This window comes from Oratosquilla oratoria, chromosome 12 (genome assembly GCF_046742065.1).
Source record: "Oratosquilla oratoria isolate Oo_2021 chromosome 12, ASM4674206v1, whole genome shotgun sequence".
In the NCBI taxonomy this organism is placed as follows: domain Eukaryota; kingdom Metazoa; phylum Arthropoda; class Malacostraca; order Stomatopoda; family Squillidae; genus Oratosquilla; species Oratosquilla oratoria.
Window position 1 is genome coordinate 60,463,762 of NC_134788.1, and position 15,397 is coordinate 60,479,158.

The 15,397-nt window shown below is 38.1% G+C and overlaps 1 protein-coding gene across 1 annotated transcript; it reads left to right on the top strand.

Annotated features, from left to right (window-relative positions):
- On the top strand, positions 1-7,033 carry LOC143030817 (uncharacterized). Its single transcript, XM_076194034.1, has 2 exons — positions 1-640; positions 5,672-7,033. The coding sequence occupies exon 2, from the start codon at positions 5,734-5,736 to the stop codon at positions 6,589-6,591; it is 858 nt and encodes a 285-aa protein (XP_076050149.1). The 5' UTR covers positions 1-640; positions 5,672-5,733; the 3' UTR covers positions 6,592-7,033.
- The last annotated feature ends 8,364 nt before the right edge of the window (positions 7,034-15,397 follow it).

Consider the following 15,397-nt stretch of genomic DNA (forward strand, 5'->3'; position numbering starts at 1 on the left):
TTCAACATTATTGACTTAGTAACAATTCTGTTAGATGTATTTCTTTACTACGTACAGGAAACAGTTTATAAGCGTAAAACCATTAAACTACTTGAATCATGTGATGCTGAATGTAATGTCCAGATTTATCAAATCTATATTCTTTACTGGGGGCACATTTTAAAACGTCTGCCAGCCTCTTATTGGGCAGAGTTCAAGATGTCCCCATATCTGAAACTCTTCATAAGAGTCTAGTCTAACGTCATTCTGTCATATATTATGTTTTTAACCCAATTTGAACAATCGCATGGTATTCTGTCACTTATCCACTTGGAAATACATTCTTATGAACTCTTATTTTAATCAAAAAAAATATGAACATTACGATGGTGAAATCGACAATTTATAAAAGGGTGGATGGGCTAGATAAATCACTTCACCCATCGCATCCTGACCTAATATGTCAGGCGATGTATGTTATTAGTTTACATTCATCTTGGCGGGCCGCCAATTTGTCTTCTACAAGCTCACTTCGTATTATTTGAATACAACTATATGCTTTATAATATGAGCAGTTACTTAATATATACTTAGAGAATCTTTGAGATTCCAAGGACATATCCAGAAGTGCCAAGAATTTAGAAGCACAACATACACGCAGGTAATATGTGTTATTTAGGACGCTCGTCAATCGTGTACGTGTATTTTATTGTGTGGTAGAGGTTATTTTCCTTGTCTGTTCATCACTTTATGTTGCCCGGTTTCATGTTAGTTCTGATCGAATTTGGGCACTTCCAATTGGGTTGACAGAATTAAGTCTTGTCAAAACTCTCATCAGTCTATTGTTTACATTCTCGCATGCAAAAACCATAGATACAAATGAGGGAATCCGTTTCTGGAGGCAAAATATTCATGGCAACTTCTTATCATTGCGATGGATGCTGGTTGCAGGAGTATCGTACATTATTTGGGACTAGAACACTTCAAATGCATCCAGTAAAATGTCACGACAAGAACCATAGCTTCACAAAATATTTGTAATTTATATCGGAAGGTTCCAAGAGCAGTCATTCACCATAACCTAACCTAAAAAAAAACAAAAAAAATGTTGTATTCGTGATTTACTAGTAGGCTTGCCATGGGGCATGAATAGATGGTTAATAATCATAACTCAACAAACCACTCTTACCATACGCCTTTTTTTTTTTTTTTTTTTAGTTGATAGATGACCTGTCATCTAGGAGGTGCTAATATGGGAGGGAGGGTGGAGGGGTGTGGAGTGTTTTCGGGGATGGAATGGGTGGGAATGATTTAATGCCTTGTCCTTTTTGGCTACCTCCCTGGTAAGGGGGAAAAAGTCTTGGTATATGTATGTATGTATGTAGTTGATAGAACAGAAGGACTGGGTGGGGTTCGAGTTTAACCGAACCTAGCAATAGTTAGTTTCTGTCAACTTTTTTTTCTTACTTATTAGATAAATGACAAAGGTTTCCTAGTTTTATTGATGGGTGCTACTTGTGCCTAAATTCACTTGTTTACTTGCCAATTCTGTGGCTCTGCAACGGGGGTGGGTGGGGTATTGCTGAGATGTTTCCTGACAAATGGAAATCATTAAAGGATTTGCAAGAATCATACATTGATTTCTGACATCCTTGGTTATTTGGTGGGTGTAGCCACCTGCGAAAATGTTACCAATGTTTCTTATTTACAATGTTCTCTGCCATTGTACCTTTCATCATACTCTGATTTTAATTTCTATTTGTATATAGCTGTGCATTATTCTAAGAGGTTGATATAGATTTGAAGCTCTGCCTTGACTGTGTTCACTTCCAAACGGTTTCTCTCGTTCCTCCAAGCTGATGTCATCATTGAAAAAGCTCGCTCCAAGTGAGCATTACTGCATGGAATGGAGTATATGTAAGCACTCACTTTCATCAGGCTTGTGAATGAGAACTCAGATTTATATTCACTGAACAGTTTGAGATAGCGTTCATCACTGTGGCAATCTACCATTTCAGGAGTAGTAATAATTGTGTCCACAATCCCATACTCTTCATACAAATCATCCATATTAATATCTGGAAGGTTACAGGTCTCGACTGCATCACTAAATTCTCCAAAAGATACATCACTTGACAGGCCCAATTTTGATACTTTATTGTGAAAACTGTTTTCAGAGAAGTCTTATCTCTCACTTAAGTACTTTCTGGCCCTTTCATAGAAAACAGTGAAGTTTGTTTTACGTTTCTTAGCCACGTCTGGAGTAAGCTGGCTAAGCTTGGTTTTTACTGAATACCCAAAAAGACAAATCCTTCATTCTCCTCTCGAGCTTGTGTTTCTGGACAGTTATTAGCTTATATACTGAAATTATGCTGATTGATTTGGTTAGTAGTGTTTTGATAGTGTCTGAGAATAGTTTAAGAGTGTGACTGAGGAAGAGGAAATAGATCTCTGACACTTCAGAGTCATTTCTTTGATCTCTAAAGCACTTCCACAGAACCTTGGGACATTCCTCTTCTCCTAAATTCTGAAAATAACTTTTTAGGGCTTTCCAGTACTACAGTATTCTGTCAATTGATGGCAAAAGAGATAGCTATCTAGTTACAATATGTCACAATAGATTGCATTCATCAGACTCCACAAATTCGCAGAACTTCAACTGTTGTGCTCTGCTTGCTAAGATGCTGAAATGGCTGTACACCTTGAGAACAATATTTTCAACATCAATGTCCAGTTTTCCAGCAGCAAATTTTGTTGCATTGTGCAAAACATGAGCCAAACAGTTAGCAGCAATAATGTTGTTTTGGGCCAGTTTCAGTCTCTGAGAAACACTGTTATATTTTCCATAGTTTACAGTTGCATTTTCAGCTGTGTATGCCGACACTTTATTCAGATCCAGACCCGACAATTCCAACTTAGACAATAACTGACTTGTGATGATTCATCATTATCAGTGTAAGAGTGAACACTCCCTCCTCAAAATTAAAGTATCTCAAAAGAATTGGGAAGCATTTTGTTGCACCTTTGTTTGAAACATCAGTTGCTATTGAAAAGTGCAAGTTATGTTCTTTTACATATTCCACATGCATCTGTACAGAATATGGTGCTAAAATATTTTCACACAGAGCTTTTGCTTTGGTTCTTCCACATGTTACACCTTTCGCTACCGAGGAGTCACTATATACCTCTCTGTCAACTTTGCACAGTCAATGCTCCTAAATGACTGGTGATGTTTAACAGTATGATACCCTTTACAAAGTTCTACAGCTGTAATTTTGTCATCCTGAGATGATCGAGCTGAGGAAACAAATGATAGCAGTGACGAGGTGCTAGCACTGCGAGTGTTAAGTCTATGTGTGTGGCTGCATGTTGTTCAACTGCACTCTTCCCCATACCTCCTATCTGCACATCACAATGACACAGTGTACAAAAAGCATGAAACTCATTGTTTCTGCTTTTAGCAATTAATCCAAACTCTCTGGCCCAGTTAGAGTTAAACAAAGTGTTTTTTTTTATCATTATTATTATTATTATTTTTTTTTTTTTTTTTGGGGGGGGCATTTTCAGACTCCTGAACCTCATAAATTAATTGCCAAACCACACTGCACCATGGCCACCTCAGGACTGCAACCCAATGCATGAGATGTGAATCATGCAATCACACATTCACAACATTGGTCCTGTGCAGTTCCTGTCTACTTCGGCTGCCGAGTTCCGATGTTGACCTTAGCCAGGGTACTCTTACATAATTTAATTGTACGGCATTATTGAGTGTCAGTGGACAGGATGCGGGGATGACCCATCATCCAGGAGGTGCCAAGATGAGAGGGAGGGAGGAGAGTGGAATATGTAGGGGATGGAATGGGTGGGAGTTGTTTCTATGCCTTTTTCTTTTTGGCTACCCCCTGTGTAAGGGGGAAAAAGCCTTTGGTTTATGTATGTATTTATTTATGTATTCTTTATTCATTTTTTATTTATTTATTTGTTTATTCATTTATTTTTGTCACACCCCAAGAAAGGAAGACAAATGCACGTCCGGCGTGAGTTGCGCCGAATGGAGGACAAAGTGCTCAAAAGGAGGACTGTCCTCAGCCTAAAGGAGGATGTCTGACCACCATACTAGCCACCTAGGAAATTCAATATCATGTTGATTTATGAGTAGGATTGCTGCGCAGCACAAATATTTACACAGATCTCACATAATTCATTTGAAGTGGTTGTTTTCACTGAACTATAAATCAACAAACTGATTCCTTCATGGGCCTTTTTATAGTAATTGATGGAAGTGAGGGGTGCATGTAACCCAACGTAGTTGGAGGTAGGGGCAGGTTAGGATATATTGATAAGAAATCATTTACTTCTCACTCAAAGATGTCATAAATCAATATTTCATATTTTTATTTATAGGATGTTAGTGTGAAATTTTACTCGTTTCCCCCCAAAATGGAAGACAAGTGATTTGCTGTAGAAACCAATACAGTATTAGATTATCGTAAATATCTCAAATGTTGATTTATAACATCCGTGATTGGTGTGTGTGTGTGTGTGTGTGTGTGTGTGTGTGTGTGTGTGTGTGTAGGGGCGGGATCGGAGGTGTTCCCTGACAAATGGAATCCAATAAAGGATTTACAAGAATCACATATTGATTCCTGGCATCTTCAATTATCGGGTGGTTGACCTCTGAAAAAATAGATAAATAAAATAAGTTCAGTTATCTGTGTTATTGTGTCCATCATACCCCAATTTCCCCCTTATTTTTTCTGTTTGTAATATTTATTCATCTGCTCATGTGACTTCTTATCTATCAATTTTGATTACCTTTTCACTCTTTTTTCCAGTTTCTGTAGTTCTTCATAGTTTTTATATTTGTTCAATCATCCATTTTATCTCATTCTTTTCTTTTTAATCTTCTTTGGTATGAATTGTTTGTTATCTTAATTTGTTGCACTTTGGTTAATGTATTTGTATATTTTTGTGATACTCCAAAAATATTAGAAAGTAATAATCTTTATATTGTAATGGCTAAAAAAAATAGTGCCATTCACCATAACCTCGAAAATGAAATATGTTGATTTACAAGATTGCTGTTGGGCTACTACCACTGTGCACTTTGTCTCTGTATTTGATGAAAGTGAGAGGTGAATCTAACCTAACCTATAAATAATTTACTTATCACGGAGAGGGTGGGGGGGAGGGTTTCTTCGAAAAACGGAAAACAAGTGATTTATTGTAAAAATGAATATCAGAATCTCATGAATCTCTCCAACATTGATTTTTGAAATCCTTGATTGATGTGTGTGTGTAGTCGTCCTCTGCAAAAAAGTTTGCAAATATTTCATGTTTCCAGCTGTGGTGTTATATCCTAAATCATACATCAATTTCTTTTCTTGTGGGCTCTATCTCTTTGCATTATTTATTCAGTCTTTTGCTTTATTATTTCCTGTATGATTTTGACTGTTCAGGTGTTGTTTTTTTTTTTTCGTTTTCTGCACAACTCCATTTTTGGGGGGGGGGGTATTTGTTCAACCTTCCATTTCTTACTTCTTCCTTTAAACTTCTTGTTATGAAATGTTTATTCCCTTCCCTGATTTAATTTTGGTTCATGCCCCACTCTACTTGTATTCCTTAGTGTCACTCTTATTCCATTCTCTCAAAAACTTAGTTGTCATACTTATTATATATTTACTTTCAGGATGAGAGTAGCTATCAACAATTCCTGGGAAAAGATACCCAAAGATTCCCTACATTCCTCATATGATGAATATAATCTTGCGTCATCCGCGGCACAACTATCTCATGAGTCATCTTAAATATCACACGATGACCCACACTAGAGAGAAACCTTTCCAATGTGACCTGTGTGATGCAGCTTTCTCGAGAAAGAGTAATCTTAAACAACACGCGGTGACCCACACTGAAGAGAAACCTTTCCAATGTGATCTGTGTGATGCAACTTTCACACGAAAGAATCATCTCAAGTACCACATGATGACCCACACTGGAGAGAAGCCCTTCAAGTGTGACCAGTGCGATGCAGCTTTCGTAGCAAAGGGTGATCTCAAACGACACATAGCTACCCACACTGGAGGGAAGGTTTCCCAATGTGACCTGTGTGATGCGACTTTCTCACGAAAGAATTATCTCAAACAACACATGATGACCCACACAGGAGAGAAGCCTTTCCAGTGTGACCTGTGTGATGCAGCTTTCTCACAAAAGAATCATCTCAAACGACACATGGTAACCCACACTGGAGAGAAGCCTTTCCAGTGTGACCTGTGTGGTGCTGCTTTCTCACTAAAGAATAATCTCAAACAACACGTGGTGACCCACGCTGGAGAGAAACCTTTCAAATGTGACCAGTGTGATGCTGCTTTTTCACTAAAGAGTATTCTTAAACAACACGTGGCGACCCATACTGGAGAGAAGCCTTTCAAGTGTGATCTCTGCGATGCAGCTTTCTCACAAAAGGGTAATCTGAAACGACACGTGGTGACCCACAGTGGAGAGAAGCCTTTCAAGTGTAACCTATGCGATGCAGCTTTCTCAGAACCGAGTAAACTTAGACGTCATGTGTCGACCCACACTGGAGAGAAGCCTTTTCAGCTTTGATACGGAGGACTTATTTCAAACGTCACTTAATGACTCGCACTTCCTCACGAAAAGTTTATCTCGTGTGTTGCATGATGACCTATGCTGGTGAGAGGCCTATCCAGTGTGACCTGAGTGATATAACTTTCCTGTATGATGGTACTTTCAGCTATTAAGCACTGATTCACTGTTATAAACCAATTTGGTTGATGGATTATCACGTGCATACTGTCAGTCGAAGTCGTAATTGATTTACTCTCAGTTGTGAAGTTATTTGAGTGACCTTTGGCCTATTGCGTAATTGCATTTTTGCTTGTTCGTTTTTTTTTCTTCAAAATTCTTAAGTGTTCCATTAAGTGCATGAATGTTTTTGCACTCAAGGAAAAACGTCATGATGGATACAATTCTGTTTACCTTAGTATTGTGTAAAGTAGTTCAGAGTACAGCATACGCCATAGTTATTTGTAATCTGTGTTACCGTATATATATCTTCGGTAATATATTCAACAGTGTTTGATTTATCCTATAAGACACAACTCCCACACTTCAATTAAGTCTTTCCAAGAGTGATATAAGACGTATGATGCATTGTTCATTTTTAATGAAGAACACAATTTATTTACTGAACTTTGTTATTGTTTGTAGCAGGAAGAATCTCTGGAGTCAAGTAGATTTGATTGTGGTTGTTCTTCTTTAGTACCTCCTGAGACAGAATTTCATGGTCTGATCATTCCTGAAATAAATACGACATCTCCATGACAAAGGATTACAAATGCGGAGTATGCCGACAGGAGACCTTTTGGTCCGTAACTAGGTCGGATGTGGAAAAAAGTAATGACAATAAATAAAAACATAATATTATAGATAATAAAAGATGCATAGGTATAGTTAGATAAAAAAAAACTGGTAAGCAGTAAACAATAAATTGACATGACTAATAATGTGAATCAAGCAAATAAGAATCAGACATGATAACAAAAATAAAAATGAAATAAATGACAGTCATTACAGCATCTTGCTTAGATATCTAAATGATTCTTAAAACCTCGAGCTGAACTGCATTGCACTGCCTCTGCATGAAGTTTATTCCATTCATTTACTACGTTATTATTTGTGCCAGGAATAGCTTGTTCGTGGTTCACTATTTCCTGATTGTTTTTATTTTCATTTTACCGTTCACACACACACATATATATATAATAGTTCTGGTTTATCCTTACATTTTCCTGTTTTGTCTTTTTCATATTTTATTTTTTCCTCCATGCATATTTATACATGGTCATTCCTTTTATATATACTTGCCACTTTCTATTTTTTTTTTTTTTCATCTTTATCTCTTCTATCTTTCTGTTCGCTGCACCTTTTATCAAACCAGCACTAATAATACATGTTTTTCTGTTTTTGCTTTGGGACATATTTATCCACTCCTGCTTTATAGATTTCCATCAAAATCATCCATTTTCCTTCCACTTGTGTTTCTCCATTGTAGATTTTTTTCCAATCCGCTTAAAAAAAAAATCTGAAAGTCCGTTTTACTATGCATCAGTCTTTCCTTTCTGTATTTTTCATTTCTATCTCTATATATTTCCTCCTTTAGTTCTAACTCAAGTAATATATGGTCACTCTTCCCAATTGGTGTCTTGTATTCAATTTTATCCACAATATCAAGTTCTGACGTAAATAATGAATCTAGTCTCAACTTCTTATTTCTCAATCTAGTATTTCCTTTTACCCATTGTGTCATTGCATGCTCTATAGTCATGTCAAGTAATAAATTTCCCCGTCGATCCTCTAAACCTTTCACTATCATCTTTTCCTAACAGATTTCTTTGCAGTTAAAATCTCCCACAAGTACAACGTTTCCTCCATCCTTCAGCATCTCATTTAATGAAAGCCTTGTTCCTCCTTTTTATTTCTAAGGCAATGATTATAATCCATGTCCAACACTGGTAATACTGGAACCCTTAATTTTGTCTCTACAATTATGTTGTTGTTGTTTTTTTCTTTTGACGGGTAATCATTTGGTTCATTTAATTCTGAAACTAACCCGTCTATATTAGTATTTGTGTGTGTGTGCCTGTGTGTGTTTAGCTAATTGTAATTAGATAATTGTAGTATATAGAAAAGGAACAACACTCGTTGGATTCTGTCCCTTATTCTCTAACTCTTTATCATACTTAGTCTCAAATTAATGTACATTTCAAACTTAATTTATACCTTAGATATCCAATTATATTTAGATTTTAACTCATGTACTGTTTGAGCTTGGGCTATATCACCTTCACATCCTTTAGACATGAGGTCTTTCTTAATTTGTTTCCATGACCTCCTAATGTCTCGTATTTCTAATCAAAAAGTCTCTTCTGTCGATGCAATCTGTAGCCAACACTCCTTAAAGTGTTTCTTGAGTGTTTTCTAAGTGTACTTGAATGTCGCGGTTTTTACCTGTTGTAGTCACCTTAACACAAGCTTTATATATACTTATTTCTTGTATATATACATAATTTCATTGCTATCCATCACACACGAAGGGCTACCTTTGGAACATGATAGCTCAGAACTGGTTCACTCTAAACTATGAGGATGACATAAACCTGCTTAGCAATCTTTAGTGCCATTGCGGATGTACCATCCATATGCCATTGTGGAGACCTGGCCAACAGTCCCTGACCTTTTTTAGATGCAAATACTAGTAATCTGTTGGCAGCATCGAACCCCACTGTCATGAATCAGGGAAGGCTTTGAGTTATCTCCACCAGTTGTTGTCCAACTTCCCTCTCGGATTAGTTCCTTTAGTGAGGGAGGTTCCACAGGTCTGACTCCTTGCCTTTGGCGTCTTATATCCCGCTTAATCGATTCTGGTTTTTCAACCATGATACGGACTTCATCTGTTGCTCCAAGCATAACTTCAGCATACACTTAGACTCCCTTCCCCTTTTTCATTTTCGCATCAGATTTGATCTGAGACCGTACTTTTGCAACTGAAGCAGCATTAGAATTTGGTTCATGATTGTGTTCTCTGAAGTTCAAAGTTGAGTCCATGGTGAGGTTTGTACTGATTGCACCTTTACATGAATATACTGCTCGCTGTGAACATTCCCACCGGGTAGTTCTCTTTGACTTGGTCTTCTTTGTGTAGACATAGCCTTCAGAACAAATCTCCAGACCGCCTTTGTTGTTCTGTATCACCTCCATGCTTCTTCTGGGATTGTTGGATTACTGGTTAGTCCATCCAGCATAAGAGTTGATATAGCCATATCATTCACACATCTTAGGGTAACACCTCTGAGAGGACACTATTCATATGTTGACTGTTAGGTGCGCAGTGCCTCAGCTGTCATTTGTTGAGCGAATCGACACCTGCCTCAGTCTGGATACTTAACCCCAGCAGGGCAGGAATTTTAAAACCCCAGTAATGTTAAGCATATTTGTGGGTGAGCAAAAATAAAAAATAGATAGAATAAACCAAAATGAATGTTACCCTGGTACTCACACCTCATTAGAGTGTCACTATGGTGGGTATGAATTCACCCCAAACTAACAAGAAGAGACACTGCTAAGTTACTTTTTACTGGTATTAAACTCAGTTGAAAAATGCCTTATATTTTCGATATAGTACCAAAGTTGTGTCAATCTAAATCTGCTGGGGTTTTATAATGCTGGGGTTTTGTCCTGCCTCTGCTGGGATTTTGTCCGTTTGGAGCACTGGGGTTTTGTCTGCTAGGGTTTTGTCCTGCCTCTGCTGAGGTTTTGTCCATTTAGAGCACTGGGGTTTTGTCTGTTGGGTTTTTGTTTGCTGTTTGTTTTTTTTTTGTTTTTTTTTTTGTCCGTGCAGCGCTCAGCTTTGCCAGTGGCTAAACCCCACCATTTTATGAAACAATTGAAGAAATCTACAAAAGAATCAACACACAACCTCTCAACACCACACACCACCGTATGTGGGATCAAACCTGGGATAAATATTTGAAGACCCCACTACCCCAGAGCATCCGAAAGGATGCGAACAACAAGAAAGAGTACAGCCCCATGCATGGTGGCCAGGGAGTACCAAGAACCCAGACCTTACCGCCACAACCAGTATACATTGCATCAGACCAACCTAGTAGTTAAGTAAACTGAAATCAAACTAAACAAGGAAAAAGAAACTATCCTAGCTAGCTTAACTACTCCCAACAAATACACAAGGAGTGTCGTCCCTCTCTTTCCCATACACACTGTATTTCCTTTCCAACTTTCAGGCCACAGCTCTCTTTATTGTTACCAGGGAATCCACGAACTCTACCTCGAAATGCATGCCACGACTCTCTTTCGACAGTACTCATTGCAATTTGGAAGGTGTATTGACTTCAACATTCTCCTTACTTGCGGACTAGTATATATACCACACTAAACTTTGAACTCTGATACTTTTGGAAAGAGTAGACGAATCTCTTGAAATGCTTTTCTGCCATGAACTAATGCTTTTACAAACTGTTTGACCAAACCAAGCTTTATATGAAGTGAGTATAGCAACACTTTGGTAAGGTCTACAAGAGGCTGTCTAATAACATTTATTTTTTCTGGCTGCAAGCCATCTCGAGGGGGCCACTCCACTTTCTAGTAGTGTTCATTATCAGCCCGACTGTCCCATAGGCAAAGAAAACATGAATACTTGGTGTATACACCCTGTAATCTAAGTAAGAAGGCGATAATTTTAAATTCACCACAAATATCCCATAAAATGCTATATTTTTATATCTTTAACATTATCTTAGTAATGAGCAACTCTGTTAGATACCTTTCAATGGTACAGTAAACAGTTTATAAGCGTACAAGCATTAAACCACTTGAAACATGTAATGCTGAAGATAATGTCCAGCTATGCCGGCCATGTTGGAAAAAAGACTGCCAGTGTCCTAATGGGCAGGGTTCGAGATGGTCCCTTATATGAAACTCTTCATAAGATTGGGACTTTAGTCTAACGTCATTCTGTCATATTTCATGCTTTTAACCTAATTTGAACAATCAGATGGTATTTTGTCACTTATCCACTCGGAAATCCACTCTTATAAACCCTTATCTTAATAGAAATATGAACATTACCCTGTTGGAATCGACAATTTATGAAAGGGAATGGGAGGACTAGGAAAATTACTTCACCCATTGCATTTTGACCTTACATGCCAGGCGATATACTCGTATGCAGGGTTGCCTGATTACTGAGGCAGAAAAAGGCCAAAGGCAACAAAAAACAAAAAACAAAACAAAAAAGAGCCAGAAAGGCCAAATGCACTACAGAAAAAGGCCAAAAATGTGCAGTAAAAAATCCAAATATTCAATTATTCCACTTCTCAATTCACCAAATACTATACGATTTGTACTGAACACTGAGCTATAGTGGTTTACTGGATTGGCGATCTGTGTACACAAGCGCTACGTAGTTCGTAAGTCCTCCGCCTGGGCACGGGTGATGCAGTGGCCGCCATATTGGACCCCCTATGATTATATTGCGTACGAACTTAGATGTTCTAAATAGCTCAGTGGTGCCAAGTAAAAGATCATATGCATACAATGAATTAATGGTTCTTTATTTTTCATAAACAGTATAAAAAGTAAGTCACAATCCTTTTTAATGAGAAACAGCCCAAAAAAAAAAAAAAAAAAAAATCAGCATGCAAGTTTCATGGTCATTATTTCCACAAACAACATGAAAAATATAATCCTTTTCATGAGCAACAAAAAATAAGTCAAAATTATATCCTGCATTATAGCACCAGACTTTGGTAAACAAGGAAACATAACCAATGTTCAAACATAGTCAATCACATCATCACATGCATTATATCCATCGCCGTACATATTTGCAGATGAAAATAAGCGGTACATATCAGGTGTGACCACAAAATTCCTGCAACACAAACCTCTGAAGTGCAGATGGGTTCTGATGCGAATAATGGCATCTAGGGTTCTTGTACTCAGTCTGTTTCTTAATTTTGTTTTAACTATTGTAGCATGAGAAAATATGCGTTCAACAAGAGCATTGCTAACTGGTGTGACAAGACAGGACAATGCATATGTTGCTAGGTCTATAAAAGATTTGTTACCTAGTGTATCATAGCGATTACCTACTATCCAGAACTGAACAGAGTCATCTGGTATTTTGTTGTCAAATACTGCCTCTTCAACCCAGTTTACATGTAATACATTCCTATACTGCTGTTCAATGGCATTATATCTATGTGTTCGTAAGGTAGGGAATGGTAGATCCTTATATGGCACCCTTGCTGTTTGACTCAACATTTTTGATGGGTCAAGAGTACTGAGACCCTTGTATATGTTCCTCGTAGGAGGCAGACGTTTCTCAGCTTGCTTGATGGCCTCCACGAGAAAGCTGTAACATCGGGCCTTGACGTCCTGAACTTTCGTTTCACCACTAACTTGATGCATCTCGATATACCTCTCCACTTCCATGGCAAAGCGAGCTCCAAAATCTACTTCGGATATAGCTAATTCACTTTCATCTGGGCTGTAAACTCTTGCCCGCAGACTATGATGATGTCGAGCAAGCTCACCTTCCATGCTCTGAGGATCGGCATCCGTGGCTTGAAAATATGAGTTGACGCCTTCAAACTCCATTAAAAATGGGTGTGACACAGCGAAAATACCAATAGTTGATTGGGTCATTTAGGATGTCAGAAATCATACGTGCCTTATACCTGGCATCAGCTCCACTAGCCTGCTCAGCACACATGAAGTATGCCTTAAGTTCTTCCCAGTTCATCAAGATGCTGTACATTACTTTCCCGCGTACTAGCCATCTGGTCTGAGAAGCTTGCTGAAATGGCAGCGAGGTTCCTTTCCTTTCTTCAGTTGGGTCCATTATGCTAAACAATTGTTTGTAAGCTGCCCTCCTTACTGTAATCTTGGAAAACCATTTTGGTATTTCTGAAATTAAAAATCCCAAGCATGAAAGCAGCTTCTCAAATGCATGCTTCACGCACAGTGCTAGAGAGTGACAAATACATTTTACTTGCACACAATCTGGAGACTCCTGCTGTATTCGGGTCCAAACCGAGTTATTAACTCCAGTCATAACTGAGGCACCATCATTTGCAAAACCAATGCAGTTACCAAGTTCTAAACCTAGATTTGTAACAGCAGCTTTAATTAATGACTGAATAATGCTTCCCCTGTTGTGTCATTGACAGGAATAAGACCAACAAACTCTGTTACTATTCTCTTTCCCTTTTTGCTGCAGTAACGCATCGCAATGCATAAATACTTCACTGTCCCAACATCGGTTGACTCGTCTACTAAAAGGGCAAAAATTTCTCCTTCTAGATCCTTCTTCGGTTCTTGTTTAAGGGTTAGGGACACAACTTCCGTAGTCAGTTTGCTACATTTAGTTCTAAGAAGATTGATTTTTCCTAAGATGCTACCTTTCCCATTTTTTTTTTTTTTTTTTTTTTTTTTTTATCATTTCACCAATGTGGTCCACAGAGGAAGTTGAGCAATGGCAGCAGACTGCAACAGCAAGTTCCAATTCTGCCTGTTTGACATCGTTGGGTGTTGTTGAATGAAAATTTATTGGTGGTGCAAGTGCTGGTGTACTGTCTTTTTCTTGTGTTTCTCCGATTTTTCATGGTTTTGTAATGAGTACATTTTGGGGTTCAGATTACAGTGACATAACTTACAACATGCCGCCTCACCAGAGCCATCAGGTGCATATTTCACCAACATAAACTTTTTCTCCCACTCAGCTCTGTACCTCCCGGCACTATCATAACTGCAGTTCCACTTCGGCATCTTAGGCCATTGAAGATTGCAGGCTGATTATTATTCTAAAATGCATGCACCTGAAAAGATAAATACTCCTAAATAATTAATTAAGCACTTGAAAATCACTAAAAACACTAATTAAAATTCAATGCCAACGATCTTTTCCACTCTACATAAATATAAACAACCAGAACGAACGCTTTTGTGGGATGGAAAATGATTTGACCAATTTTATTAATCAAAGCACAATATATTTCTATATTCAGTACCCTACCAATGAGGCCTACTCCTTGCTTGTTTATGAACATAGCTTACTATTGATTGAAGGCCTAAAATTACGTCAGACAGTTAAGAAATAAAATCACGCCAATAGTTGCACATGGATCTCGTGCGCCAACAACATCACACAGGTGATTCGTCCAATTTTATATTTGTGCCATATACTCACCAACGCAATGGTGGTGCATGTTCACGAATCTGGGCACCTCCCACAATGGAACCGAGCCGAGATTCTACACGAAGGTATGGATAAAAAGACCAGAAAATCTATAGAAGCTGCGTACATCACCACTCGTCCGAATATCAACAATAAGGCTGGGAGCACCTGGGCCAAATCTTCAGCGAATATAGCGCTTCGTGATTGGCTGTCTCAGCGGGCCAATCAGAACACAGTGCTCTACGCTCGCACACCCCCTTGAGCCATATGGCGTGTTTATAAACTCTGTATGTATCTAGTATGCTCATTCCTTTGAGAAATGGGACAAATTGCATGGATCACAATGGTAACAAAATAAAAAGAAAAGAAAAGATACGCGCACTCGACTATATGGTAGACTTTAACTTGGATTAGTTTTGTCTTAGGAGGTGGCGAATGAACTCAGTATTCAACTCACTATTATCAGATGAGCTTACTGAAGCCAAATGAAATATATTTAAGCCACATTCTAAAAAAAAGAAAAAACAGATTTAGTAATTTAGGCCAAATGCTTGAAAAAGAAGCCAAAATTGAGGTTTTTGGCCTAAAAAAAAGGCCAATATGACACCCCTGCAGTCGTATGTTATTTGTTTA

Excerpts from the sequence above, each read along its gene's own strand:
- LOC143030817 (XM_076194034.1), top strand. The coding sequence starts at position 5,734 with ATGATGAATATAATCTTGCGTCATCCGCGGCACAACTATCTCATGAGT.